The following is a 27,578-nucleotide window of genomic DNA, read 5'->3' on the forward strand; positions in this document are numbered from 1 at the left end:
GGTTTGTTTTTGTCTTTCTTGTTTGTATGTTGTGCTGGGATGAACCTAGAACGTCATGCACATAAGCGAGTACTTTACCCTGAATCACCTCCCTGGTCCTGATACAGATATTTTAAAACAGAGACATATGACTACAGTCAGGATACTTCCTTAAAAAAGGCAAAATCATAGAAAAAAAGAATTTCATTTATTTTGTCACCGGGGTGTTGTGTCTGTTTGATTCTACTGCTCCTGGTAAATTCTTTTTTTTTTTTTTTTAAAGATTTATTCATGAAGAATGATAGGTAGAGAGAGAGAGAAAGAACCAGGCATCACTCTGGTACATGTGCTTCTGGGGACTGAACTCAGGACCTCACACTTGAGAATCCAGTGCCCCATCCACTGCACTACCTTCCAGACCACAGTAAATTCTTTCTTTCTTTTTTTCTTAATATTTACTTATTTATTCCCTTTTATTGCTCTTTTTGTCTTATCGTTGTAGTTATTATTGTTATTGATGTCATTGTTGGATAGGACAGAGAGAAATGGGAGAGAGGAGGGGAAGACAGAGACGGGGAGGCAAAGATGACACCTGCAGACCTGCTTCACTGTGAAGCGACTTCCCTGCCAGTGGGGAGCTGGGGACTCGAACCAGGATCTTTACATAGGTCCTTGTGCTTTGTGCCACGTGCGCTTAACCTGCTGTGCTATGCGCCTAACTCCCGGTAAATTATTTCTTTTATTATTATTTTTTTCATTTCTGAGGGAGAGGTTGGGGGTAGAGATAGATAGATAGATAGATAAGATAGATAGATAGAGCAAACACTACAGTACTGCTCCGTCGTTCATGAAATTTCCCCAGGTGCTAAGCAAGATGTCTCATGTGGTACTGGGCGCTTGGAACTGGGTCCTGACACATGGTAAAGTTTATGTTCTACTAGGTGAGCTATTATCTCTCAGTTCCTTAAAGCTAAATGTAATGAAAAATATATTTGATGTAAATTTAACTTGCTGAAACACCTGAAGTCTCAGTCCAACAATTTAGCTCTTTAATAATTTATGAAGCAGTTTCCTCTCATTCTCTTGGATTCAAGCAGTTCTCTCCTTAGTACAGTTGCTCTATTCCCTTGTTATGCTGAGAGGGTTAAGTAATGGGATATTTAAAGGAATAACCATTTGAATTTCTTTGACTCTTAAAGCTTCAACTCTTCTGCAAACTCAGGATTAGTCTTCTCATCCTGACTGTCCTTAATTAGAACAGTGTGATTTTATTCCCAAAAGATAGTTTTTATCACCAGGAGCTATTAGTAGTTAGATTATGTGCTCATGAAGTTTATTTCTTACCAAATTTAAACCCGAGGCCTCAGGTGTGCAAGTACTATGCTTTACTTCAGAACTATCTCCCTGGCCTCAAAATTTAAATAAAATTATATGATCACAATAAGATTCTGATTGGTTTTTAGTGTGTAGGTATATTTGCTCTTTCCTGGGGTGAACTACCAACTAGTCCAACACTTTTTAAAAATTAATTAACTTAAGAGAGAGCTAGAGTACTACTCTGGCACATGTGATGCTAGGTTTTAAACTCTGGACCTCATTCTTGAGAGCCCAACGCTTTATCTACTGTCCCACCTCCCAGCCACCAGCCCCCCTTTCCCCTAAACTCCAGGTCTTCTACACTTGTTCCAGAGTGATGAGTACATTACCTTTCTTTTTAGACTTGTTCCTATTTCTGCATTTCCTCTTTATCTGAGTACATAACTCTTCTATACACTCAAAGTAGAACTTGGGAATTGTACAAACTATAATAAATTTGTGCATATACCTCTATGGTATTTACTTGACTAGATTTCTTGTGCATTTTTTTTTTTTGACTTAGGGTTTACATCGTCTGATTTCTACTACTCTCAGTAGACTCCCCCCACCTCTTTCAGTCACACAGACAAAAGAGACATACAGACAGACAGACACACACACACACACACACACACACACACAGACTACACCCTTGTTTGTAAAGTTTCTTCCTGTGCTAGGTATTCCTATATGTTGCTGGAGGCTTGAAACCAGGTCATTATGCCTGACAGAATGTTCACTTCCTCATGTGCTAGCTCCTGACCCTTATGATATTTTATGTCTGTATTTTAAATATATGTATTATAAAGTATCAACCATATATTTTTAAGTATCTTATTTATTTATTAGTGAGAGAAAAAGGGAGAGAGAGAGAGAGGGAGAGAAAGAGAAAGAGAACCACAGCATCACTTTGATACATGAGTTGCCTGATACTGAACTTAAGACCTCATGGTTGAGTGTGCAAGGCTATATTTCCCAGATGGCCCAAGGTACTAAGTCTAGAAGGCAGATGTTACTACTCTGTAGTTTAACATTTTTCTATGAGTCCACATTAATTGTTCGATAAAATTTAAACTTCTTAGCTTGTTATACAAGATCCTTAATGACCTCAGTTTTGCTTAAGTCTAGCCTCAAGTCTGTCTGCTCCTCCACATTCATTCTGTGCTTTTATTAGATTAAGGAAACCTTTGATCACTCATCGAATATATAATCTCTGAGCACATTCTGTTGATTTCTTCTATCTTATTGTCTGTTTTCCTTTTCACTGACTTTTTTTTTTTTTGCCTCCAGGCTTATTGCTGGGCTCAGTGCCTGCACCATGAAGTCACTGCTCCGGGAGGGCTTTTTATTCCTCTTTGTTGCCTTTTTCTTTTCTTTTTTTTTAATTATTTATTTTCCCTTTTTGTTGCCCTTAAAAAATTTTTTTTTAATATTTAATTTATTTATTCCCTTTTGTTGCCCTTGTTGTTTTATTGTTGTAGTTATTATTGTTGTTGTCGTTGTTGTTGGATAGGACAGAGAGAAATGGAGAGAGGGAGGGGAAGACAGAGAGCAGGAGAGAAAGATAGACACCTGCAGACCTGCTTCACTGCCTGTGAAGCGACTCCCCTGCAGGTGGGGAGCCGGGGTTCGAACTGGGATCCTTATGCCGGTCCTTGTGCTTTGCGCCACCTGCGCTTAACCCGCTGCGCTACAGCCCGACTCCCCTTGTTGCCCTTTTTTATTGTTCTTGTAGTTATTGTTGCTATTGATGTTGTCATTGTTAGATAGGACAGAGAGAAATGGAGAGAGGAGGGGAAGACAGAGAGGGGGAGAGAAAGACACCTGCAGACCTGCTTCATAGCCTGTGAAGCGACTCCCCTGCAGGCGGGGAGCCAGGGGCTCGAACCGGGTCCTTACCCCGGTCCTTGGACTTTGCTCCATTTTCACTTAACCTGCCCTGCTACCGCCCGGCCCTCTCACTAACTATTTTTAAAGGAAAGTTAAAAAAAAATTATTATTATTACATTTATTTATTTATTTATTTATTTATTGGGTAGAGATAGCCAGAAATTGAGAGAAAGGGGTAGATAGACAGGGAGATACCTACATCCTGAAGTTTTCCCCTTGTAGGTGGGGACCAGGGGCTTGATCCCAGGTCCTTGCACATTGTAACATGTGCACTCAACCAGGTGCACCCCACTGGCCCCCCTTTTAGTAACTCTTGTCTAAAATGGTAAATTCTTGCATCATTTTCCTGAAAAGCCTTTCTATTTTCTCTTCTCTTTTCTCCCCTTCCCCCTCCCCTCCCCTCCCCTCCCCTCCCCTCTCCTCTTCTCTCCTCTTCTCTCCTCTCCTTTCCTTTCCACCTCTAGGGTTATCGCAGGGATTCAGTGCCTCCACTGCTCTTGGAGGCCTTTACCCCCCACTTTTGTTACCCTTGTTATTGTTGGATAGGACAGAAAAAAAAAAGGAGAAGGGGAAGACAGAGAAGGGGAGAGGATGGACACCTGCAGACCTGCCTCACAGCTTGTTAAGGGACCCCTCTGTGTGCGCGCGCGTGTGTGTGTGTGTGTGTGTGTGGGGGGGGGGGGCAGGAGAGCTGCTCGAACGGGATCCTTATGCTGATCCTTGTGCTTGGCGCCATGTGCTTAAGCCCGGCCTCCACCTTCCTAGTTTCTACTCCTGTTATCTGTATTTGAACTCTTTACCTTACTAAGTATCTCCATGATGCACTCTTGAGACTGTATTATAATTTTAAGTTTCTCTGCATTTCTGACAGTAAGATTCGTGAGGGAAGAGACTGAATTTTATTTTACCTTTATCACTAGTAACTAACACAGTTTAAAAGCTCAACAAATCTTTGCAGGGAATAAAAATGAGATTAATTGGGAGTCGGGTGGTAGTGCAGCGGGATATGTGCAGGTGACACAAAGCGCAAGGATCGACTTAAGGATCCTGGTTTGAGCCCCTGGCTCCCCACCTGCAGGGGAGTCGCTTCACAAGCGGTGAAGCAGGTCTGCAGGTGTCTTTCTCTCCCCTTCTCTGTCTTCCCCTCCTCTCTCCATTTCTCTCTGTCCTATCCAACAATGACGAATTCGATAACAACAATAATAACTACAACAATAAAACAACAAGGGCAACAAAAGGGAATAAATATTAAAATATGCAGATAGCTCAAGTGCTATACTGATAAAATAATGAGATTAATTAGCAGAAGAGTTACAGGTCCAGAGTATATTTTGGAATGTGTTTTTCCTGTATCAGAGACAGTTATTTGCTTTAATTTTTGTGACACTAGGGAAAAAAAGCTATGTGAGCTTCAAACAAGAAAATTGGATAACTTTTTAGTGTAGACCTTCGTTTGATATTTTCTGTTTAGTACTTGCTATCTGAAATTAGGAGTTGCCTGTTTTTTCAGTCTTTGTTTCACTTTGACATGAGGCTTTTTGCCCTATTTGTAGATTTTATTTTATTTATTTATTAATGAGAAAGATAGGAGAGCGAGAAAGAACCAGACGTCACTCTGGTACATGTGCTGCAGGGAATTGAACTCAGGACCTCATGCTTGAGAGTCTAGTGCCTTAGCCACTGCACCACCTCCTGGACCACCTATTTGTAAATTTTAAGAGTCCATTATTTCAGAAATACTAAAGGGAAGAAAATTTACATTTGGTTTTTAATTTTACCGTAAAATTTGATTATTGTCTTGACTTCCATGGAGGAAGCTTCACAAGAGGTAAAGCGGTTTTTTGGGTGTCTCTCCATCTCATTCCTTATATCATCTCTGTCCTATCAAACATAAATAAATAAATAAAACATGACAAAAATGATTACTGAGTAAACTCATTGAGTCCTAGCAATGGCATTTTGATAGAAATTTTATTTGCATTCTGGGGTCAATAGGTATAAGGATTAAGGCTGTTTAATTTTATTGGGCAGATACAAAGAGAAACCAGGAGGAAAGGAGCTAGATAGACACCTGCAGCATTACTTATTCGATTTTAAGGCTTTCCCCCTGCAGTTGGGCATCAAGGCTTGAACAGGAGTACTTGCGCATTATAGCTTTAGTGCTCAACTTGGCAAACCTGATGAAGCACTCAAATCACAGTGCACAAGGACACAGGTTTTTTTTTTGTTTTTAAAAATATTTATATTTGATTTTTTTGAATTGTAGATAAAGTTGAGGAAAAAGGGAAACAAAATTTATGATTCAAATCAGTGTTGTTAAGTAATGAAGAAGTCCTAGAGTTGCACAATAATGAAGTAACTGTATGTGGAATGTATTATTTCCTGTGTCCTTGTGCACTGTGATTTGAGTGCTTCATCAGGTTTGCCACTGCCTGCCCTCTTTTCCTTTCTTTTTTCAAGCATTGCTTTGCTCTGCTGTTTGCTTGTCCTGAGGATTGAGGTCTTTGGTGCTTCAGGCATGGTAGTCTTTTTACAAAACTACTATGCAACCGTCCCAGCCCAAGCAATTTAAATTTCATAAAAATGAAAACAAATCAAGAAAGTCTGTAATATCTTTAAGAAAGATATTTTAAAATTACTTTTTTTCTCTCTGTATAAATAACTCGACTTAAAATGTTTGAAATCATCATTTGAGATAAGAGTGGATTCATCTGTGCCCCGGAACAGTGTCACACAGCACAATTTAATTTGTTTTTTAGATCATTAATGCTTATTAATGGGAGGGTGTAACAGGAGTGAGGGAATCAGATCGTCACTCAGCACATGCAATACTGAGGGTCAAACTTGGGAACTTATACTTGAGAATCTAATGCTTTATCCACTGTACCACCTTCTAGTCCGGATAACAGGTTTTTTTTTTTTTTTTGTTAGAAGTTTTTTAAAAATAATTTATTTATTTCCTTTTTGTTGCCTTTGTTGTTTTTATTGTTGTTATAGTTATTATTGCTGTTGATGTTGTCATTGTTGGATAGGACAGAGAGAAATGGAGAGAGGAGGGGAAGACAGAGAGGGAGAGAGAAAGATTGACACCTGCAGACCTGCTTCACCGCTTGTGAAGTGACCCCTCCGCAGGTGGGGAGCTGGGGGCTGGAACTGGGATCCTTATGCAGTTCCTTGTGCTTTGCGCCATGTGCACTACTGCCGGATTCCGGATAGCAGTTTTTTAAAGGAGTTCAACTAAACTAGTATTGAATATTTTTTGCCTTTTACATTATTGCTTTTGTTACTTTATTACCTGATACAGCATAATGGTTATATAAACATACGCTTAGGCCTGAGGCTCCCAACCACTATAATCAATCCCTCAACCACTATAAGCCAGAGCTGAGCAGTGCTCTGGTAATAAATAAATAAATAAATAAATAAATAATAGGAAATTATCTTTTAAGCAAGGATTTAATTTTTTTTAAATTCTACTTTTGCCATGTAGTTGATGTTAATAACTCTTACAGCTTTTCAGCTTCTCCAAAGTTGTTAAAGTATTTGAGTCTTATATAGTTACTTTGTCACTTATATAATCAAGGAATCCACAAAAATTCAATATATTTTAATTTTTTAATATTTTAAATTTATTATTGGTTAGAGGCAGAGAAAAGTTGAGAGGAGGGGAAGAGACAGACATCTGCAGCCCTGCTTCACCACTCATGAAGCTTCTTCCCTGCAGGTGGGGACCAGGGTCTTGAACATGGGTCCTTGTGCACTGCAATGTGTGTGCTTAACCAGGTATCTGCCACCTGGCCCTGAAATTCACAATTAGTAATTGAGAAAAGTATGAGTCAGAGAAGATAACCATGGAGTGACACACTGAGTAAATGGCATTGTTTTTTTAAGCCGATCTTTTTCACACACTCCCCCCCCCCCACCATTATACAGCTTCTTTCTGTTTTGGTTTTACATATACTAACCATCTCTTATCCATAGGGGATACTTGTAAGTCTCCAGTAAATGTCTGAAATCATGTATTATACTGAGCTTTATATGTACTGTGCTTTTTCTTATATTTACAAGATGATGGTCAAGTTAAATTTATGAATTAGGTACAGTAAGAGGTTTACAACGATACTTAGCTAATAAAGCAGAGCAATGAAACAATATACAATAACAATATGCTATAATAAGAGGTATCTGAATATGGCATCACAGATTGTCTCATTGCACATAATGTTTTCAGACAGTGATTGACCATGGATAACTGAAGCTATGGAAAGAGGATCCTACTCTTATTATATTTTGAAATGTGATTTCATAATATTAGTAATAAAATTTAACTAAATCGAATTTATTCTATTTACTAATACTGGAAAAAATTGTTCAAACTGTGTAAAATGACAATTCCAGGAAGGCCGGGCGGTAGCGCAGCGGGTTAGGCACACGTGGTGCAAAGCACAAGGACCAGCATAAGGATCCGGGTTTGAGCCCCCAGCTCCCCACCTGCAGGGGAGTCGCTTCACAGGCGTTGAAGCAGGTCTGCAGGTGTCTATCTTTCTCTCTCCCTCTCTGTCTTCCCCATCTCTCTCCATTTCTTTCTGTCCTATCCAACAACGACAACAATAACAACAATAACCACAACAACAACAACAAAGGGGAAAATAAGTAAATAAATATAAAAAAATTAAAAAAATGACAATTCCAGTCCTTTAAGATTGAGACAATATGAGAGATAAAATATACACCTTTATATATTCCCTGTGAAAATTCAAAGTCTTTTGAAATTCTGTTTAATGTTGGCATTTCTGTGGCAGTATTAAATTTATACCCCTAAGGCAACTGGGAAATTATGAAGTTAGTCACATTTTTAAAGATCTGTATCCTGAAAGACTGTCACAGAAAGCTTCATTTCCTCATGGTACCTAAGTAGGATGAGTCACCAGTAACCGACGAAAGATGTATGGGTTATGACTGTTATAAAGGGCTGAGTATACTATAAGCACTGCTAATTATTTGCTTATATCGTTTTCCTATTAAATAAACATTTACATATTAATATTTATTTTAATTAGAAGGGGAAAGAGGAGGAGCAGGCGCCCAGAGCACTGCTCAGCTCTGGTTTATGGTGTTCCTGGAGATTGATCTTGTGTTCTCAGGGCCTCAGGCATAAAAGTTGTTTGCATAACCATTATACTGTCTCCCCAAGCCCTTATTAAGTCTTTTCATCAAGATTGCAGAGCATAGGGTACGGGCAGTAGTACTCTGGGTTAAGCACACATAGTGCAAGTGCCAAGGACCCGCACAAGGATCCAAGTTCAAGTCCCCAGTTCCTCACCTGCAGGGAACAAGAGGTGAAGCAGGTCAGCAGGTGTCTTCTCTCCCCCTCTGTCTTCTCTCTCAATTTCTCTCTGTTCCATTCAACAATAACTAATAGCAGCAGCAACAACAACAATGGAAAAAAGATGACGCCAGGAGCAATGGATTCATTTTGCAACCCATAGTGAACCCCAGCAGATATCCCTGGAGGCAAAAAAAAAATTACAAGTATAAATTGTAATTGAGTAAGATATAAGTAGTAGGAGAATTATAGCGTTTTGTGGTCCAGGAGGTGGCCCAGTGGATAAAGCACTGGACTCTAAAGCATGAGGTCCTGAATTTGATCCCTGGCAGCACATGTACCAGAGTGATGTCTGGTTCTTCCTCTCTCTCCATCTCTCTCTCTCTCTCTCTCTTTATCCCTCTCATTGATAAATCAATAAAATATTTTTAAAAAAGAATTATACTGTTTCTATTTTTGTATGTACTTAGGGACTAGAAATTATGCTAACTTCTATTATCTCATTAAACATAATAATTTTGCAAGGTAGATTTACTTTCCCCACTTTATTGATGAGAAAATCAATGCTAAAAACCATAAATTACACTGAGTAATTTGCCCAAAGTCTTATAGTTACTATGTTACGAAATTAGAACCCCACCCTAAATATGACTGCAGAATCCTTGCTCTTTACATAGTATGATATAGCTTTTCACTTCTGGATTTTTAATTTTTCTATAAGTAGGAGTTGGACTTTCTTATATATTTTATGTCATGTCTAATTCATTAAAATTTAAAAATGGTACTTTTTTTTCTTGTGGCATTTGTTGATGTAGTACAGTTCAACCAACATGGTAGGAATGCTAAAATACCTCCTGCTGGCTTGAAAAGACTCAGTGTGTCTTGACTCTGGGTACTTAAAAAATGTGGGTTCTAGCTGTAGAGACAGCGTAGTGATTATGTGAAAAACTTTCATACCTGAGGTTCTGAGGCCCTAGGTTTTACCTCCTGTGCCACCATAAATCAGAACCTAGCAATGTTCCGGGTGTGTGTGGGTGGAGGGTGGGGAAGAAAAAGAAAAAAAAAAACAAACCATGAGTTCTGTTGTTGCTTGCTGTAAAAAATTTTTCAAATATAGTGTTGGGTGAATTTTTAATTTTTATTTTCTCTTGTAGGATGTAACTTTTAGCTACTTAAGTTAATGGTTACTTTTTTTTATCTTTTACTTTGTTTAAAATATAGCAGTAAAACAAACCATGTGAGACTAGGATGATTACTATTCAGAAGAGAATTTTGATCTTTAAACATTTTTCCTTTTGCAGCCCAGCAGGTGGCATAGTAGATGCAGCGGTGGACTCTTAAACATGACTTCTTGAATTCAGTTTGCAATATCATATGTAGCAGAGTGACCCCATGGTTCTCTTTCTTCCTTCCCTTTCTCTCATGAATGAATGAATAAATCTTTGAAAGCCCTTTTTTCTTTTAGAAACCTCAGTGAACTGAGGTATATTTCAGTAGATATGGGGACTCAGAAAGGGGAAGGTATGGTTAAGGATCTAGTGTCCAGTAATGGAGGAGGGCTACACTTTGATGGAAGGTGAGATGAACTGACTCCCGTCTTTGGGAAATGTGGACTTGCACCTCTGTGACTGTAGTCCTATAAATTAGTGTGTCCTCTATAAATTGATATTGAAGTTCACTTTCTAGCTGATAACTTACTTTTGCTGCTGCTGTTGATTATTCTCTCCAGCACTTTTTAGGACTCATTTTCTGTGAACCACTTTATTATTTTTTTCATTTTCCTTTTATTTATAAAAAGCAAACATTGATAAAACCGTAGGATAAGAGGGTACAACTCCACACAGTTCCCACCTCCAGAACTCCATATCCCATCCCCTCTGCTGATAGCCTTCCCATTCTCTAACCCTCTGGGAGTATGGACCTAAGGTCATTGTGGGATGCAGAAAGTGGAAGGTCTGGCTTCTGTAATCGCTTCCTCACTGAACACGAGCATTGACAGGTCGATCTATACCCCTAGCCTGTCTCTCTCTTTCCCTAGTGGGGTGGGGCTCTGGGGAAGCAGAGTTCCAGGACACATTGGTGGGTGGGGTTGTCTGTCCAGGGAAGTCTGGTTCTGTGAACCACTTTAACTGATAAAGACAGAGATAGATCAAGAGGACAGGGAGAGAGAGAAACCTGCAGTACTGATTTACTGCTTCTGAAGCTTCCCTCCTGCAGGTGGGGACTGGAGGCTTGAACCCAGGTTCATGAGCACTGTAACATATGTGTGCTCAGCCAGGCATGCTACCATTTGCCTGTGCTTTTAATTTTTTGTATTAAAAATCACAATTGAAGACTAGAACATAGTTCACCTCATAGGGCTCCACTTTGCTGTGTGCATGGCCTAGGTACCACCACATGGGAAGGTCCTCACCACCTAGGGAAGCTCCTATTTGTAATGTCTTTTCCTATCTCTCTGATTCTCTGTTTTTCTATATGTTCTTAAAACAAAAAGAAGGAAAAATGGGCTCTGGAACAGTGAAATTGTACATGTGTGAGACCCCAGCTCTTGGGTGTGGAGGGCCACAGTTGAATTTTCATCAGAGATACATCACATAAAAATTCCTTATATGAGATCAGTTAAAAGAAATTTATTTATTTACACCAGATCATTGTTCAACTTTAGTTTATGTAGGTGTGGGAGATTAATCTGGGATCTCAGAACTTGCCTCAGGCATGTGAGTTTTTTTTCCTCCTCCTCCAGGGTTATTGCTGGGCTCGGTGCCTGCACCATGAATCCACCGCTCCTGGAGGCCATTTTCCCCCCCCTTTTGTTGCCCTTGTTGTAGCTTCGTTGTGGCTATTATTATTGCCCTTGTTGACGCAATTCGTTGTTGGTTAGGACAGAGAGAAATGGAGAGAGGAGGGGAAGACAGAGAAAGGGAGAGAAAGATAGACACCTGCAGACCTGCTTCACCGCCTGTGAAGCGACTCCCCTGCAGGTGGGGAGCCGGGGGCTTGAACCGGGATCCTTACACCGGTCCCTGGGCTTTGTGCCACATGCGCTTAACCCACTGCGCCACCGCCCGACCCCCGTGAGTTTTTTTTTTTGCATAGCTCTCTCCTGTCCATGAAACAAAACTAAAAAATTTATTTATTATTGAGAGAGAAAGAGAGCGAGCGAGAGAGAGAGAGAGAACCAGAATATCACTCTGGCACATGCCATGCTGGGGATTGAACTCAGGACCTCGTGCTTGAAAGTCCAATGTGTCATGCACTGTGCTGTCTCTTGGGCTATGAAGAAAATTTGACAATCTTTACTATTACTGCATTGTAAGCTCTTTCCACTTCAAATCCAGAATTTTATTTACTTAATTTTACTCTTTTTGCCTGTCAGGACTTTGTGTTTACACAGTTCCACCACTTCTGGTGGAGTCTTTTCTTTTTTTAGATAGAGACATAGAGATATGAGAGAGAGAGAGAGAGAGACAACACAGCACCACCCCCCAGCATTCATGAAACTCCCCTGGTGTCACACATGCATTACTTGGGGCTCACACTTAGATCCTTGTGCTTGGTAAAGTGTATGCTCTTGTAGGTGAGCTTTTTTCCTGTCTCAAGTCCAGATTTTTTTTTTTTAAGTTTTTTTTTTTTTTTTTTATGAGAGAAATCCAGAGCATCACTGACACATGGTTATGCTAGGGTTGAAGTTGGGACCATATGCCTAAGAATTCACTGCATCATCCTTTGAGCCATCTTCCGGGTTGCCCAAATCCAAAATTTTGAAGGAAGTTTATGCCAGCCCTTTTATATATACAATGCAGATAATAAGAAATAAAATTCTTAGAGATTTTAATCATTGATTATGTAGAAGAATATCTTTCTCTTTTTTTTCCCATTTTGTTGCCCTTGTTTATTGTTGTTATTGCTGTCGTTGTTGTTTTGGATAGGACAGAGAAATGGAGAGAGGAAGGGAAGACAGAGGGAGTGATAAAGATAGACACCTACAGACCTGCTTCACAAACGCTTGTGAAGCAAGCCCCCCTGCAGGTGGGGAGCCGGGGGTTCGAACCAGGATCCTTATGCTGGTCCTTGCGCTTTGCATCACCTGCGTTTAATCCACTGCGCTACCACCCGACTCCCTCTTTTTCCTTTTTTATTGCCACCAGGGTTATTGCTGGGACTCTGCTGGCATTACGTATCCACTGCTTCTGGTGGTCATTTTTCCTTTTTGTTTCTTTTCAATTCTATTGGATAGGCCAGAGAGAAATTGAGAGAAGAGCTATAGAGGGAGAGAAAAAGATAGATACCTACAGATAGACCTGCTGCACTGCTTGTGAAGCTTAACCACCTGCAGGTGGAGAGTAGGGCTTCAGTCTAGGTCCTTGCACATGGTAATATGTGTGCTTAACCAGGTGTACCACCACCTGGCCCCTTTCATTTTCTAAATATTGCAATCTGTTGACTTTTCCATGATGCCATTGTATGCATTATATGTATTATGATCAGTATATGCTGTTTTATTTATGGAAACTATCATTACTGTAAATGGAGTCTTAAATGATGTCTTGAATTTAGTGTTTTCACTTGTCAGAAGTATATATCAAGCACCTTTCTGTTGAATGGAGTAGAATATAGTTCTTGAATTGCTTAGAAATCCTTTGTGTTATTAATAACTACAGGAAAATAAAAGCTTTTTTTAAATACCTTTTAATTGAAAAGCTGGTTAAAAATCAAATAGTCCAACAATGTCCATTAGTACAATTAAAGTCATTGAAGTAACAGGCTCATCTATTTTGAGTTGTCAGACAGAAGTAGAAGCAAACAAGGAGGAGTTTGTTCACCCAGAAAACATTGCATCCTTCTGGTTTATTTTTTTGAGGGTTGATACAGTTTTCTTTGTATTAAGACAAAAATGTTTAAACATTCAACTGTCTAGAATATGTATATATTTTTACTACATATTCATAATACAGTATAGTGTTTGTTATTTTGTGTAACAGGATACCCAGAGTTATGTTGACGAATATCCTGGGAACGGAGCTAGGAAGAAAATACATACCGACTTCACCTATAATTCAGGCCAGTTTGGGTGATACAGACAACCTGAAACCAGAGCAGCTTTCTGTACCTGATGGCAGCCTAGAATCTTGTCAAAATATTAATTCTTCCAAGATCTCATTTTTAACTAAAAGGTATGTTTAGTGATAATTTTACTCAAAATAAATACTGTACTTATTTTTATTAGTCCTTCCCCCCCACCCCCCAGCATGACATGTTATTGTTAAATGTGAGGTAAATGCACTCTGGTGACTAATATGACTTTTCTTCTTTGGTGACTAGAATGATTGTTGGGACCAACTGTCTATGTCTGATAATCAGAATAAGAACTACTGCTCTTTCTGCTTGAGTTTAGGGAAAATGGATGTAGATTTTTAAATGATTTAAATTTAGTCTTTATCATAAAATATTTAAAAAATTTAAAAAGTAGTTTACTTATTAATTATTGACACTAAGGTTATGGCTGGGGCTTGGTGCCTGTACAATCAACATACTGCTTCTGGTAACCTTCTTCCAACCCCCCTTTTTTCCCTTTTGTTCTTTTGTCTTTACTTAAAAATACATTTTTAAAAATAACTTATTTATTTATTCATGAGAAAGATAGGAGGAGAGAAAGAACCAGCCATCACTCTAGTACATGTGCCCCGGGGATTGAACTCGGGACCTCATGCCTGAGAGTCTAGTACCTTAGCCACTATGCCACCTCCCGGACCACATTAAAAATATTTTTATTGCCACCAGGATTATCGCTGGGGCTTGGTGCCAGCACCATGAATCCATTGATCCCAATAGCTATTTTCCCCTCCCCTCCCTTTTCATTCTATTTTGCTTTTGATAGGACAGAGAGATATTGAGAGAGAGGAGAAGATAGGGAGAAAGAAAGATAAACACCTGCAGACCTGCTTCACCACTCATGAACCCTTCCTCCCCTGCAGATGGGGAGCAGGGATTTGAACCCAGGTCCTTGTGCTTGGTAATGTTTGGACTTAACTGGTGTGCTATTATCTGGCCCCCTTCTTTTTTTCTTTTGAATATTTCATTTATTTATTGCATAGAGACAGAAAATTGATAGGAGGGGGAGATGAGAAAGAAAGAGAGACACCTGTAGCACTTCTTCACTGCTCATGAGGCCTCCCTCCTGCAGGTTGGGAGGGGCTTGTACTCAGCTCCATGTGCATGGTAACATGTACACTCCATATGTACCACTGCCTGGTCCCCCTCAACTCCCCCCCCCCCACTTATTTTCCCCTCTTGATGGGACAGAAAGAAATTGAGAGGCAAGGGGAGCTATATACACAGAAAGAGCGAGAACATTCAGCAACTGGCAGCATTTTGGTAGCCACACAGCGGGATACAGGTTCAGCACTGAGAAGCAGGCAAACATGCCATAGGCCAGAACATAGTTTGAAACACGGTATCAAGAACCTATTCTGTCTAAATTTACCCAGGGCAATACAGAAGTCTTCTCCCTCCCCCCACCCCCACCCCAACATATAAACAGCATAGCCACAGCACCATCTGCTGCTTGAACAGCAGAAATCATGCTTAACCAAAATATGGGAAAAATTCATTTGTTCAAACTCATAAGATTTGGGGAAAATGTTTGAATTCATATAGCTTATTATGAAGACATATCATAACATATAGACACAAATGTATGATCTGAGAGATCATCTACCAAAGAACTATAGCTACAGGATATGAAAGACACTTTAGTTGGAGTTAAGGTTTATGTAAGAGTCTTAGTAGAATAATTCAGTTTGAGGAGAGAATATGAAGGCTAGACGATAAAACCACCACGCACTTTGAGTGTAAAGTATGCTGAAAGGAAGGGTTTATGAGGAATGAAGCTATTCTCTGTGAAAAAAAATGTAGGGGCCAGGTGGTGGTGCGCCTGGTTGAGTGCTCATGTTACAGTGCACAAGGACCCGGACTTGAGCCCCCGATCCCTACCTGCAGGGGGAAAGCATTGAGAGCAGTGAAGCAGGGCTGCAGGTGTCTCTCTGTCTCTCTCCCTCTCTATCACCCCCTTCCCTCTCGATTTCTGGCTACCTCTATCTTATAAATAAAGATAATAACAGAAAAAAAATTAAAAAATGTGAGAGATACCTGAGGACAAAGAGGAGAGGAGCAGAGAACATACTGAAATAAATCATAGCAGAAAAATTTCCACATCTGGTTAATGTTCAAAACAGACATCCAGGTAGCTGAATGAACACTCATATTCTTGAATCCTAAGCAGTACCTCACAGTACCTCACAGTAAAATAATCCAAAAGCAAGGACAAGGAAAAAAAAATGCAGGCTTCTAGGGAAAGGAAGAATCTGATATACAGAAATACACAACCATCATGTGTTCATCAGATTGATTCTTTTTTTTTTTTGCCTCCAAGGTTATTCCTGGGGCTCGGTGCCTGTACTATGAATCCACTGCTCCTGGAGGCCATTTTTCCCATTTTATTGTCCTTGTTGTTGCACTTGTTGTAGTTGTTATTGTTGTCATAGCTGTTGTTGTTGTTGGATAGGACTGAGAGAAATCGAGAGAGGAGGGAAGACAGAGAGGAGGAGAGAAAGATAGACACCTGCAAACCTGCAGGTGGGGAGCCGGGAGCTCCAACCAGGATCCTTATACGGGCCCTTGCGCATTGCATCTTGTGCGATTAACCTACTGCGCTGCTGCCCAGCTCCCATCATCAGATTTCTCATCACAAACCAACCCTAGAGGCAAGAATGGAGAGGAATGACATATTCTCAGTATTAAAAGATAAGAATGCCAGCCACAAATGCTCTGTCCTGTCAAATTGTCCTTCAAATATGAAAAAATTCAAGAAAACAAATCCTGCCTTGCAAGAATTATTGGAAGAAGTTCTACATGAAAAGAAGCAAAGAAACTCCAACAGTAAATAAGGTGATCAGTGGTAGAATAGAATTGGGAACACACACACACACATACCCTCAGCAGAAGAAAGAAAATATATGTACATGTGTGTGTATATATATATATATGAGGGCAAAATAAGACCAATGTTGGTGAAGGAAGGCCAACAACCACAGACCTAGATTAGAAACTCTAAAATCCTAATCTTTGGCTTACCTTCATGGGACCTGAAGAAAAAGTTTTGCATAGAGAGGGCTTAACACTGTATGATCTCACATTTTTGTGGAACTCAGGATACCTGGGCAGAAAAGGAGAGTGCAAGGGAGTCCAGCGGTAGTGCAGTGGGTTAAGCGCAGGTGGCACAAAGTGCAGGGACTGGCGTAAGAATTCTGTTTCGAGTCCCTGGCTCCCCACCTGTAGGGGAGTTGCTTCACAAGCGGTGAAGCAGGTTTGTAGGTGTCTCTCTTTCTCTCCCCCTCTCTGTCTCACCCCCTCTATTTCTCTCTGTCTTATCCAACAATAACAACATCAATAATAATTACAACAATAAAATAACAAGGGCAACAAAAGGGAATAAATAAATATTAAAAATATTTTTTAAAAATCTCAAAATTCGGGGCAAAGGTAGATAGCATAATGGTTACACAAAGAGACTCTCGTGCCTGAGGCTCCAAAGTCCCAGGTTCAATCCCTTGTGCCACCATAAGCCAGAGCTGAGCAGTGCTCTTGTTAAAAAAAAAAAAAAAAAGAAAAGGAGAGCATAGGGTGAAATTTGGACTGGGGTTGGTGTACTGCACCAAAGCAAGGCACTCTGGGGAAGAGAGAGAAGTTGGAAGAGAAGAGAGAGAGTTGGGGAGGGTCTGGGCTGGAATTCTAGGTTGGAGATGAGAGTATTTGCAGACACCTGTCATGCTGAGCTGGGAAATTGTGCCTATGTGTATACAACTGTGCTGTAGACCATTAATTCCCCAATACAAGTGAAAATATAAGATATATATATTTTTAAAAACCAGAACACTGCTTAGCTCTGATTTATGGTGGTATAGGGCATTGAACCTAGGACTTCAGAGCCTCAGGCATGAGAGTCTCTTTGCATAACCATAGTGCTGTCTACCAAGATTGATACACTTCTAAAATAGATTTATAAACTGATGATTTCTTAGTAAATACATATTTTATGAATTTTTATTTTGGAAAAATTTTAAGCTAGAATCTACTAAGTGAATCATTCAGCATAGTCAACGACTGCCACCTCTCCAGATTCAAAGGAGGTCTCGAAACTTTACATCAGGCTCAACCTGACGCTGTTGACTGGCTACGGAAGAAGGGCAAATGCTAGAAGAAGAAGAAGAAGCTGTAAACCTTATATGTTCTCAATTAAGATATTGAAAGTACATTATTAGAATAATCTATTTCCTTACAAGATACTATTTTGTATTATAGTTGTTCCTTTTCTTTTTAATTGTCAGTACTGTTATTCTTGCTGGGGTGCTCAGTTCCTGCATAAATGCACTGCTTCATACCACCTTTTTTTTTTTTCCTTTCTCTTCTTTTTCCTTTAATAATGAAACAGAAACAGAGAGGAAGAGAGAGACAAAGGAGAGGCACTGCAGCACCACTCCACTCCATATGGTGGCCTGTTGCTCCAACCTGGGTCCTTGCAAGTGATGATTTCTGTGCTCAACTCAGTGAACCACCTGTTGGTCCTGAGGTGTTTATTCTGCCTTCTCCAGATCACTAGTTCCGCAAGGAAAGAATTTGCATTGTACTCATTGGTAGCTCAATACATGTTGAATTTCATGCATTTGGATTACTTTTCATGTTATTTAACCTTAGTTGTGGTTCCTTGAGGTGTGCATATTAATGCTGGGGCTCATGTGGAGTGGCTCCAACAGGGGGGGGGGGTAAGCCTCCGACCCTCCCTCACCAGCTCTAGTGGCTGTGTGAATTAGAAAGAGGCATTGAGAGATATTCTGGTATGAACATCTGTTTATTTGGAGATGGGTACAGGCTCTTATACTGAGTTAAACAAAGAACATATTTCACATATGTCAGAAATTACAGGTTTCTTAAAGGTCAGCTTGCCCTCATGGTAGGGGGTTGGTATGACAAGAATTGATGAGATACATAAAGGTCAAGACAATTAGTTTCCATGAAGTTAATTATCTAAAGGTATTTGAGAAAAGCATAGGGGTTAAACCAGTAAGGTGAGGTAGAGAAGAAGAAAAACAAAACTTGATGTAAATTACAGATATCAAAGGGCACAAGGAAATAGAATATGGGGTCTCACTGCTTGGTACTGGCAGGGGTGTATGATAGAGTGTGTTCTCCTATATGATCAGAAGGTGAAGTTATAGTGGATGTGTGAACTTTGAGTGAACCCTTAAGCAGGCAGCCATTTGGCCTGCTAGCAGGGGGAACTAAGTGTGAGAGGCTTGTAGGCTTCCTATGAGCTTGAGATATACTAACAAGGAGAAACTGAGTCTGGGAGACTTTTCCCTCTTGGCTCATCTCTAGAAGGAGAGAGACTAACAAGTGGGGTGTCTTCATCCAAGAATGGGAGAGTTCCCCTAAGCTATACCAAGCTTTCACATAGTCCCACATATTAAGAGTAAAAATTTTTAATGGCTTTTCTATCTAAAAAACTATCACTTTAAAATTGGTTGTACATTAAATATCATGCAAATATATAGTATTATTAAAAATTATTTCTATAGCAAAGAATCATTTATAGGGGCTGGGGAGATAGATCAGTCTGTTAGAACAACTTGCATGCCTGAGGTCCCAAAATCTGTAGGTTCAATCCCTGATACCACTTTATGTCACAGCTGTGCAGTGGTCTAGTCAGCTCTTTCCTTCCTTTCAAATAAATAAGTTAATAAATAATAATAATAAGTCTGAAATTTCCTGCTGCTCCTAAATATTCAATTTAAACTCTTTTCTAAAATTCGTTCTAAATAGTTAATGAAATTTCCAGGTGGTATTTGATGTGAGCTCTGAAAATTTGTTCTCTTGGTGATAAATATTTTGTTTTGTTTCCTAGAGCACTGCTCAGCTCTGGCTTATTATGGTTCAGAGGATTGAACCTGGAACTTTGTTTTGGACCCTCAAGCTACAGAATCTCTTTGCATAACCATTATGCTACCTCCCCTGCCTCTTTTTTTTTTTTTTTTTTTTTTTTAATTTCTTGAGTCTGGAATAGGCTTTGGAGCTAGAGATCAGGATTTAGATTTAAAAGACAGTATATTTGATACACTGTCTTATATTTGGACAAGTTATTCATCCTTTTTAAAATAAAGGGATAGGCCAGGGGTAGATAGCATAATGGTTATGCAAACAGGCTTTCATGCCTGAGGTTCCAAAGACCCAGGTTCAATCCCCTGCACCACTGCAAACCAGAACTGAGCAGTGCTCTGGTTAAAAAAAAAAAGGGGGGGGTAGATAGCATAATGGTTATGCAAACATACTCTCATACCTGAAGCTCTGTCAAGTCCCACATTTAATTCCCTGCACCGCCGTAAGCCAGAGCTGAGCAGTGCTCTGGTTAAAAAAGTGAAATAAAATAAAATAAAGGGATAATAACACACACTTTGTAGTATTAATGTATACATTTAAGGAGCTACATTTTTAGGATTATTGGGCATATTTAAGGAGATAATCTATGCAAGACTCATTTAAAATTTACGGACTAGTAAATAATAGTCATATTTATTTTTAATTACCTCATTGCTGCTAAGATTAAAAATGCTATTAAATATAGTCACTATAATTGGTGCTGCTGAAAGTCTGGTGTTAATGCCATTGTTTGATCCTGAGATCACTGCTATTTCTGGTTTTTTTTTCTTTCTTTTTTTCCTCCAGCATTATCTCTGGGGCTCAGTGCCTGCACTACAAATCCACTACTCCTGGAGGCCATTTTTTCCATTTTGTTGTTGTTACTGCTGTTGTTATTAGATAGGACGGAGAGAAATCAAGAGAGGAGTGGAAGACAGAGTGGGAGAGAAAGATAAACACTTGCAGACCTGCTTCACTGCTTGTGAAGTGAGGGTCCCCCCACTCCCAAAGTGGGAAGCCAGTGGCTGGAACAGGGATCCTTACGCTGCTCCTTGTGCTTCGTGCCATCTGCGCATAGCCCACAGCGTTAGCTATTTCTGTTTTTATTACTATTACTCCCAAGGTAGTTGTCACAGTCATACCTGTGTTATTTTACTTAAGGTGTAGTCAAGCCTTAAAGCCAAACTTAAGCATACTTCCTTTTAAACAAGTTCATTTTTGGGGCAAGAAACATAACTTAGTGATTATGCAAAAATACTTAAATGTTCGGTTTTGTCTCTCTCAATCTTTCTTTATTTCTCTCACTAAACTGAAACAAATAATTATATTTTAAGATGACTCCATTTTGAGGAAAATCCAGTGTTTCTATGGAGATAAATGGTAAACGTCACTATACTGTCACTTTAGTAGTTGAGCCCCATTAGAATTTTAATACAAGGTGGAAACTGAATGGGCTTAAGGGATGGAATCCCCAGTATAACCCACCTCCTCCTGGACTTCCTGTCTCAAAATCATGTAGAGTCAATAGAAATTATTTAGATCATAGAAGATGTTATGAAGGACATGATGTTTTGACATAGGGCATTGATGTGTTGTTACAAAGAACAAAGTAAACACAGTTATATAATTTTTTTAGTTCTTTGAGGTATAAAGTGAGGTGGTTCACTGGTGCTTCTCTTGATTATTATTGATACATTACTCTTTTTTTTTTTTTTTGTCTCCAGGATTATCCTTGGGCCTCAGTGCCTGCACTATGAATCCACTGCTTCTGGTAGCCTTTTTTTTGGCATTAAATAGGTCAGAGAAATTGAGAGAGGAGGGGAGATAGGGAACAAGGAAGATAAAACACCTGTAGACTTGTTTCACTGCTCGAGAATCTTCCTCCCTGTAGGTGGGGAGCCAGGGGTATCCTTGCACTCAGTACTATTGTGCTTAACTGGCCACCACCTGGCCCCTACTTTTTTTTTTTTCATTTTTTAAATTTGTGATTATATACCTCATAATTTCTTTAGCCAGGGAGTTGGGCGGTAGTGCAGTGGGTTAAGCGCAAGGACCCGTGTAAGGGTCCCGGTTCGAGCCCCCGGCTCCCCTCCTGCAGGGTAGTCGCTTCACAGGCGGTGAAGCAGGTCTGCAGGTATCTATCTTTCTCTCCCCCTCTCTGTCTTCCCCTCCTCTCCATTTCTCTCTGTCCTATCTACAAAAAAAAGAAAGAAAGAAAGAAAGAAAGAAAGGAAGAAAGGAAAAATTTCTTTAGCCAGTCATCTGCTGATGGGCATTTAAGCTGCTTCTAGTCTTTGGTGGCTGTGAATAATGTAGCTATGAATATAGGGTGCATATGTTCCTTTGAATTAGTGTTTGAATGTCTTTTGGATAAATGCTGAAGAGTGGATATTCAGGCAAAGAAGGTTGAGAATCAGAGATGGAAACTGCATATTGGTCAGAGAGTCAATCTAACAGGAAGACCTAACCAACATCAACATATATGCTCCCAATATAAGTGCCCCCAAATATGTATAACTTAGTGATACCAGGAGAAACATTGATAGCAACACAGTAATAGCAGGAGACCTTTTTTATATATTTTTAAAATTATTTACTAAAGACAGCCAGAAATCAAGAGGGAAGGGGTTGACAGAGAGGGAGAGACAGAGAGACACCTGCAACGCTGCTTCACCACTTGCAAAGCATTCCCCCTGCAGGTGGGGACCGGGAGCTTGAACCTGTGTCCTTGTGCACTATAACATGTGCACTCAACCAGGTGCGCCACCACCTGGCCCCTGCAGGAGACCTTAGTACACCACTCACAGCAAAGGACAGATCTTTGGGACAAAAAAAATCAACTAGGAAATAGAGTCCTTAAATGAAGTCATAGATGAGATGAACTTAACAGGTATATTCAAAACCACTCATTCCAAAAGAAAAGAATATACATTCTTTTCAAGTGCTCATGGAACATTCTTAAGGATTGACCATGTGTTGGGGCACAAAGACAGCCTTCAAAAATATGTAAATATTGAAATCATAAAAAGCCTTTATTCTAGACTTAGTTTTTAGAATTACTTTTCTAACATTCCATAGGTTTTGACAATGTTTCTTTCAGTTATTTCAAGGTATTTTTTGACATTGCCTTCTATTTCTTTTTTTTATTATTATTACTATTTCCTTTTGTTGCCCTTTTTTTTTATTGTAGTTATTATTGTGGTTGTTACTGATGTCATTGTTGTTGGACAGGACAGAGAGAAATCGAGAGATGAGGGGAAGACAGAGAGGGGGAGAGAAAGACAGACACGTGCAGACCTGCTTCGCCTCCTGTGAAGTGACTCCCCTGCAGGTAGGGAGCCGGGGGCTCGAACCGGGTTCCTGCTGCCGGTCCTTGCGCTTTGCGACACGTGTGCTTAACCCGCTGCGCTACCGCCCGACTCCCTATTTCCTTTTAAAAAAAGGATTCATTGGGTCAGCATATTAGTTCACTTGGATAGAGTGCTGCTTTGCTATTTGCTCAACTGTGTTGGAGCCTGGGTCTCACCTCTTTGATAAATAAACTTTGGTGCTGTGGTCTTTTTGACTCTCTGCCTTACTGCTTCATTGTTTCTACTTAAAAAAAAAAGTTAACTTTTATCAGAGAGAGAGGAGAGAGAAGATAAAGAAAAAAAGGCAATTAGACTAGAAGACCACTCAGGTCTGTTATAGAATGGTGCTGGAGATTGAACCTGAAGTTGTTCATTTTTCTTGAACTTAAAATTTTTTTGCTGGGTTCTGGGGGAGGGGTGTAGCACAGTGGGTTAAACGCTCATGGTGTTAAGTGAAAGGACCGTTAACCATAAGGATCCTGGTTGGAGCCCTTAGCTCCAACAACAACAACAAAAAAAACAAACAAAAAAAATAAGTTTGGGAGTTGGGTGGTAGCCCAGCGGGTTAAGCGCACATGGTGCAAAGCACAAGGACCGGTGTAAGGTTTCCGGTTGGAGCCCCCAGCTCCCCACATGCAGGGGAGTCGTCTCACAGGAGGTGAAGCAGGTCTGCAGGTGTCTGTCTTTCTCTCCCCATGTCTGTCTTCCCCTTCTCTCTCCATTTCTCTCTGTCCTATCCAACAATGACATCTATAACTACAACAACAAAAACAACAAAGGCGACAAAGGGGAATAAATAAAATAAAATAAATTTATAAAAAATTAAAAAGATTTTTCAGGGCCAGGTGGTAGTGCACCCGGTTAAGGCCACACAGTATGAAGCGTAAGGAGTGGCGCAGGGATCCTGGTTCAAGCTCCTGGCTCCTCACCTGCAGGGTGCTTGTTTGGTGAAGCAGGTCTGTAGATGTCTATTTCTCCTTCTCTATCTTCCCCTCCAGACCTGCTTCACCACCTATGAAGCGACTCCCCTGCAGGTGGGGAGCTGGGGGCTCCAACTGGGATCCTTACGCCGGTCCTTTCGCTTTCAATTTTCTTAAATTTGTGAAAACATAATATTTTTTAGATAAGATATAATTTATTCTGGAAAATGTTTCACTTGCACATGAGAATACACATTCTATTGCTATTGTATTTAACCGTATGCATTTAATTAGTGCTTTTTATTTTATTATTTTATTTGATTGCTTGCTAGAGCATTGCTCAGCTTTGGTTTATGGTGGAGCCTCAGGCATGAGAGTCTCCTTGCGTAACCATTATGCGATTTACCCCTATCCTCTTTGTATTTTAAAATGTTTTCTCTTTAGGTGAAATTTGTTATCAGACTCGAAAATTTACTATGTGAACCATGTTTGAAACATGTCAACATTAGTTTTGGCATATGGTTGTTTACTTATATGTAGAAGTGACTATTATTTACTTATACATATACAATTTTACTTTTAAATGTCTGACATATATTATACTTATCTATGCTTGTACATTTTGCATATGCTGAGTTTTGTGATGTGGATACCTGTTTTTTCTCTCAAGAAAACATAGAATTTAAAGATGGAACAGGGATGAGAACCTATTTTTTCAATATTTGGTATTCTTTCTACAGCTTAGATTATATATATGGAAATGTGTTTGTAACCTATTGGACTTCTATCTTGAATGCCAAATACCTCCTAAATTCATTTGGGTATAAAAGAATTGAGAATATTATTATTTTGTTTTTCAGGGTCTCACAACCAAGTAAAACAGTAGATACTAATTATGCAAATCAGGTACATACTAAAGAAAAGCGAAGAGATGATGCCATTTCTCATGTAGTGTCTGAATTTCAATCTAAAGGTTTGTGAAACTTAGACCAATGTTACTTGAAATTCTGCCCATTTGCAATAATTTTAAAGTTGTAAATGACACTTCATTGCATAGTTAGGGGGTATGTGAAATAAAGAGATTATTTGGCAACACAAAGACAGTTAGTTACTAAATTCACTGTTTTGCATATTATGTGATTCAACTAAATCTAAACATTATATTTGAGTTTTATTATTTTTGGCAAAGTAGGACTGAGCATATAGTTTCAAAGTTATAGTCTTAGTTTAACTGTTTCTATTTAAATTTTTTTATTAGTGATTTAATAATGATTGACAAGATTGTGGTATAAAAGAGGTACAATTCCATATAGTTCTTACCACCAGAGTGCCATATTCCCTCCCCTCCGTCGGAAGTTTCCCTTTTCTTTATCCCTCTGAGAGTATGGACCAAAGATCTTTATGGGGAGCAGAAAGTGAGAGGTCTGGCTTCTGTAATTGTTTTTATATATTTCTAGTAGTCTTTTTCAGATAACAGCAAAGTTAAAAAGGAAACTAGAATAACAGTGCTGATATGTACAAGAAATCAGTTTTTGTTTTCGTTATCACTAGGTCTTTAGTACTTTGGGCCAACCATATATATATGTGGGGGAGACAGACACACACACACACACACACACACACACACACACACACACACACACACACACACACTATGAGGTGTCCTCCAGTGTTGTGGGGCTGGGCTAGAACCTTGGTGTGTATGCAAATAATGTGCTTGCTATAGCAGGTGTATTATTTCAGAACTATTTTTAGTTAACAATTTAAGTATAAGTGTACAAGTAGACTTAATTTAGATACTATGAAGTGGTGATTAAATCCTCATATTCCACTGCTTTCTTGATTTGAATAGAAATAGTTGAGTAAGGGGAGGGGTAGCTAGCATAATGGTAATGCGAAGAGATTCTCATGCCTGAGGCTCCAAAGTCCCAGGTTCAATCCCCTGCACCACTGTAAGCCAGAGCTGAACAGTGCTCTGGTAAAAAAAAAAAAAAAAAAAAATAGTTGAGTAAAACAGTTTCTGACATATGCTCTTTACTATATCCAAAAAATCAACAAAATTTTAGACTTTGAGCAAGGAATTTCATGGTAAAGGAAACCCTTAATAATTTCTTAGTATTTCTGGAGGTCCTCCTTGTAGGTAAAGTGTCTTTAAGAATATAGGTTATTGGGAGTCGGATGGTAGCGTAGCGGGTTAAGCGTACATGGCGCAAAGCCCAAGGATCGGCATAAGGAACCCGGTTCGAGCCCCTGGCTTCCCACCTACAGGGGAGTCGCTTCACAGGCGGTGAAGCAGGTCTGCAGGTATCTATCTTTGTCTCCCCCCTCTCTGCTTTCTCTCCTCTCTCCATTTCTCTCTGTCCTATCCAACAACATCAATAACAACAACAATAATAATTACAACAATAAAACAAGGGCATCAAAAGGGAATGAAATATATAAGTTATTGGGGGCAGGGTGGTAGCGTAGTGGGTTAAGTGCACTTGGCGCAAGGTGCAAGGACCAACATAAGGATCCCGATTTGAGCCCCCAGCTCCCCACCTGCAGGGGGGTTGTTTTACAGGCAGTGAAGCAGGTCTATCTCTTCCCCCTGTCTTCGCCTCCTCTCTTGATTTCTCTCTGTCCTATCCAATAGCAGCAGCTATAACAACCATAACAAAACAACAACAAGAGCAACAAAAATGGGAAAATAATGACCTCTAGGAGCAGAGGATTTATGGTCCAGGCACCAAACTCCCCCAATAACCTTGGAGGCAAAAAAAAATACACGCACATGCACACGTTATTGGGCGGGAGTAGATAGCATAATGGTTATGCAAAGAGACTCCCATGCCTGAGGTTTCGAAGTCTCACATTTAATCACCCACACCACAGTATAATTTATTGAAAGTTTAATATAAGGTATTGAAAGTTCTGTAGGTGTGGTCATGGTGGAGTAGCCATCTCAAACCTTACTCCCCCTAACACATGAAAATATAATAAAAGAACACACTATAAATATCATCAGGCTATAGCTGAGATTTCTGCACGAAACATCTTTCTAAAGGTGGGTTGGAAGGCGTGAAGGTGAATATTGCGGGACCAAGAATACTGTGCTTTCCAGCCACTGATGTTAGTTTGGCAAACAGTGGGACTTGGGAAATCATTCTGACTCAGCTTTTGGTCCCTGTTCCACGGGAACATCTTGAAGAACTTAGAGTGCTTAACTGCTCACAAAGACTTAATTATGTGGCAGAAAAGCAAGCTAGTATACAGCTGGGAGCTGAGCCACACAGACAGTTTACAAGGTGCATTTCCTCCAAGGGAGTGCTGGGAGAGTTAAAACAGGCACTGTTTCATAGGCTGGGTATGTGTGCTCCACCCTGCCAAGCACTTGGAGTAAAAAGACTCCTGGTTCTCAAGAGGACTGTTTGTAGGATGGAACACTACTGCTAATCCTGCATCTCCTAAGAATTATTACAGCTCCATACTGGGTCATTATATCTCAGGGTTTTTCTTCTCCAGCCATGACATAAGAACAAAAGAGAAATCTAGCATGTTAACCACAGTGCCACCTGTTGGCTTAATAACAAACTAAGCTAAATTTGTAAACAAAAACATTACACCATTAACAAAACAAAACAAAACAAAACACCGTGGTCGTTCTACAGAAAGTAAGTCCATAGTAGAAGTCAAGAAAGGTACAGGATTAGAGAATTTCTAAGAGAAAAAATTTAGGGGGCTGGACATTATCGCAGCCCGTTAAGCGCACATGGCTCAAAGCACAAGGGCCGGCATAAGAAACCT

The 27,578-nt window shown here is 39.7% G+C and overlaps 1 protein-coding gene across 6 annotated transcripts in view; it reads left to right on the forward strand.

The window, feature by feature from the left end:
- Window positions 1-27,578, forward strand: part of SENP7 (SUMO specific peptidase 7) — a 145,332-nt gene that overhangs the window by 47,588 nt on the left and 70,166 nt on the right. For 5 of the 6 annotated variants that reach the window (XM_007532622.3, XM_007532624.3, XM_060198440.1 and 2 more), the window contains 2 exons: window positions 13,534-13,725; window positions 24,653-24,765. In XM_007532622.3, the coding sequence (XP_007532684.2) occupies window positions 13,534-13,725; window positions 24,653-24,765 (305 nt within the window). The remainder of the gene's footprint in view (window positions 1-13,533; window positions 13,726-24,652; window positions 24,766-27,578) is intronic. The other variant, XM_060198443.1, reaches the window with a different exon arrangement.

This window comes from Erinaceus europaeus, chromosome 9 (genome assembly GCF_950295315.1).
Source record: "Erinaceus europaeus chromosome 9, mEriEur2.1, whole genome shotgun sequence".
NCBI classification, from domain to species: domain Eukaryota; kingdom Metazoa; phylum Chordata; class Mammalia; order Eulipotyphla; family Erinaceidae; genus Erinaceus; species Erinaceus europaeus.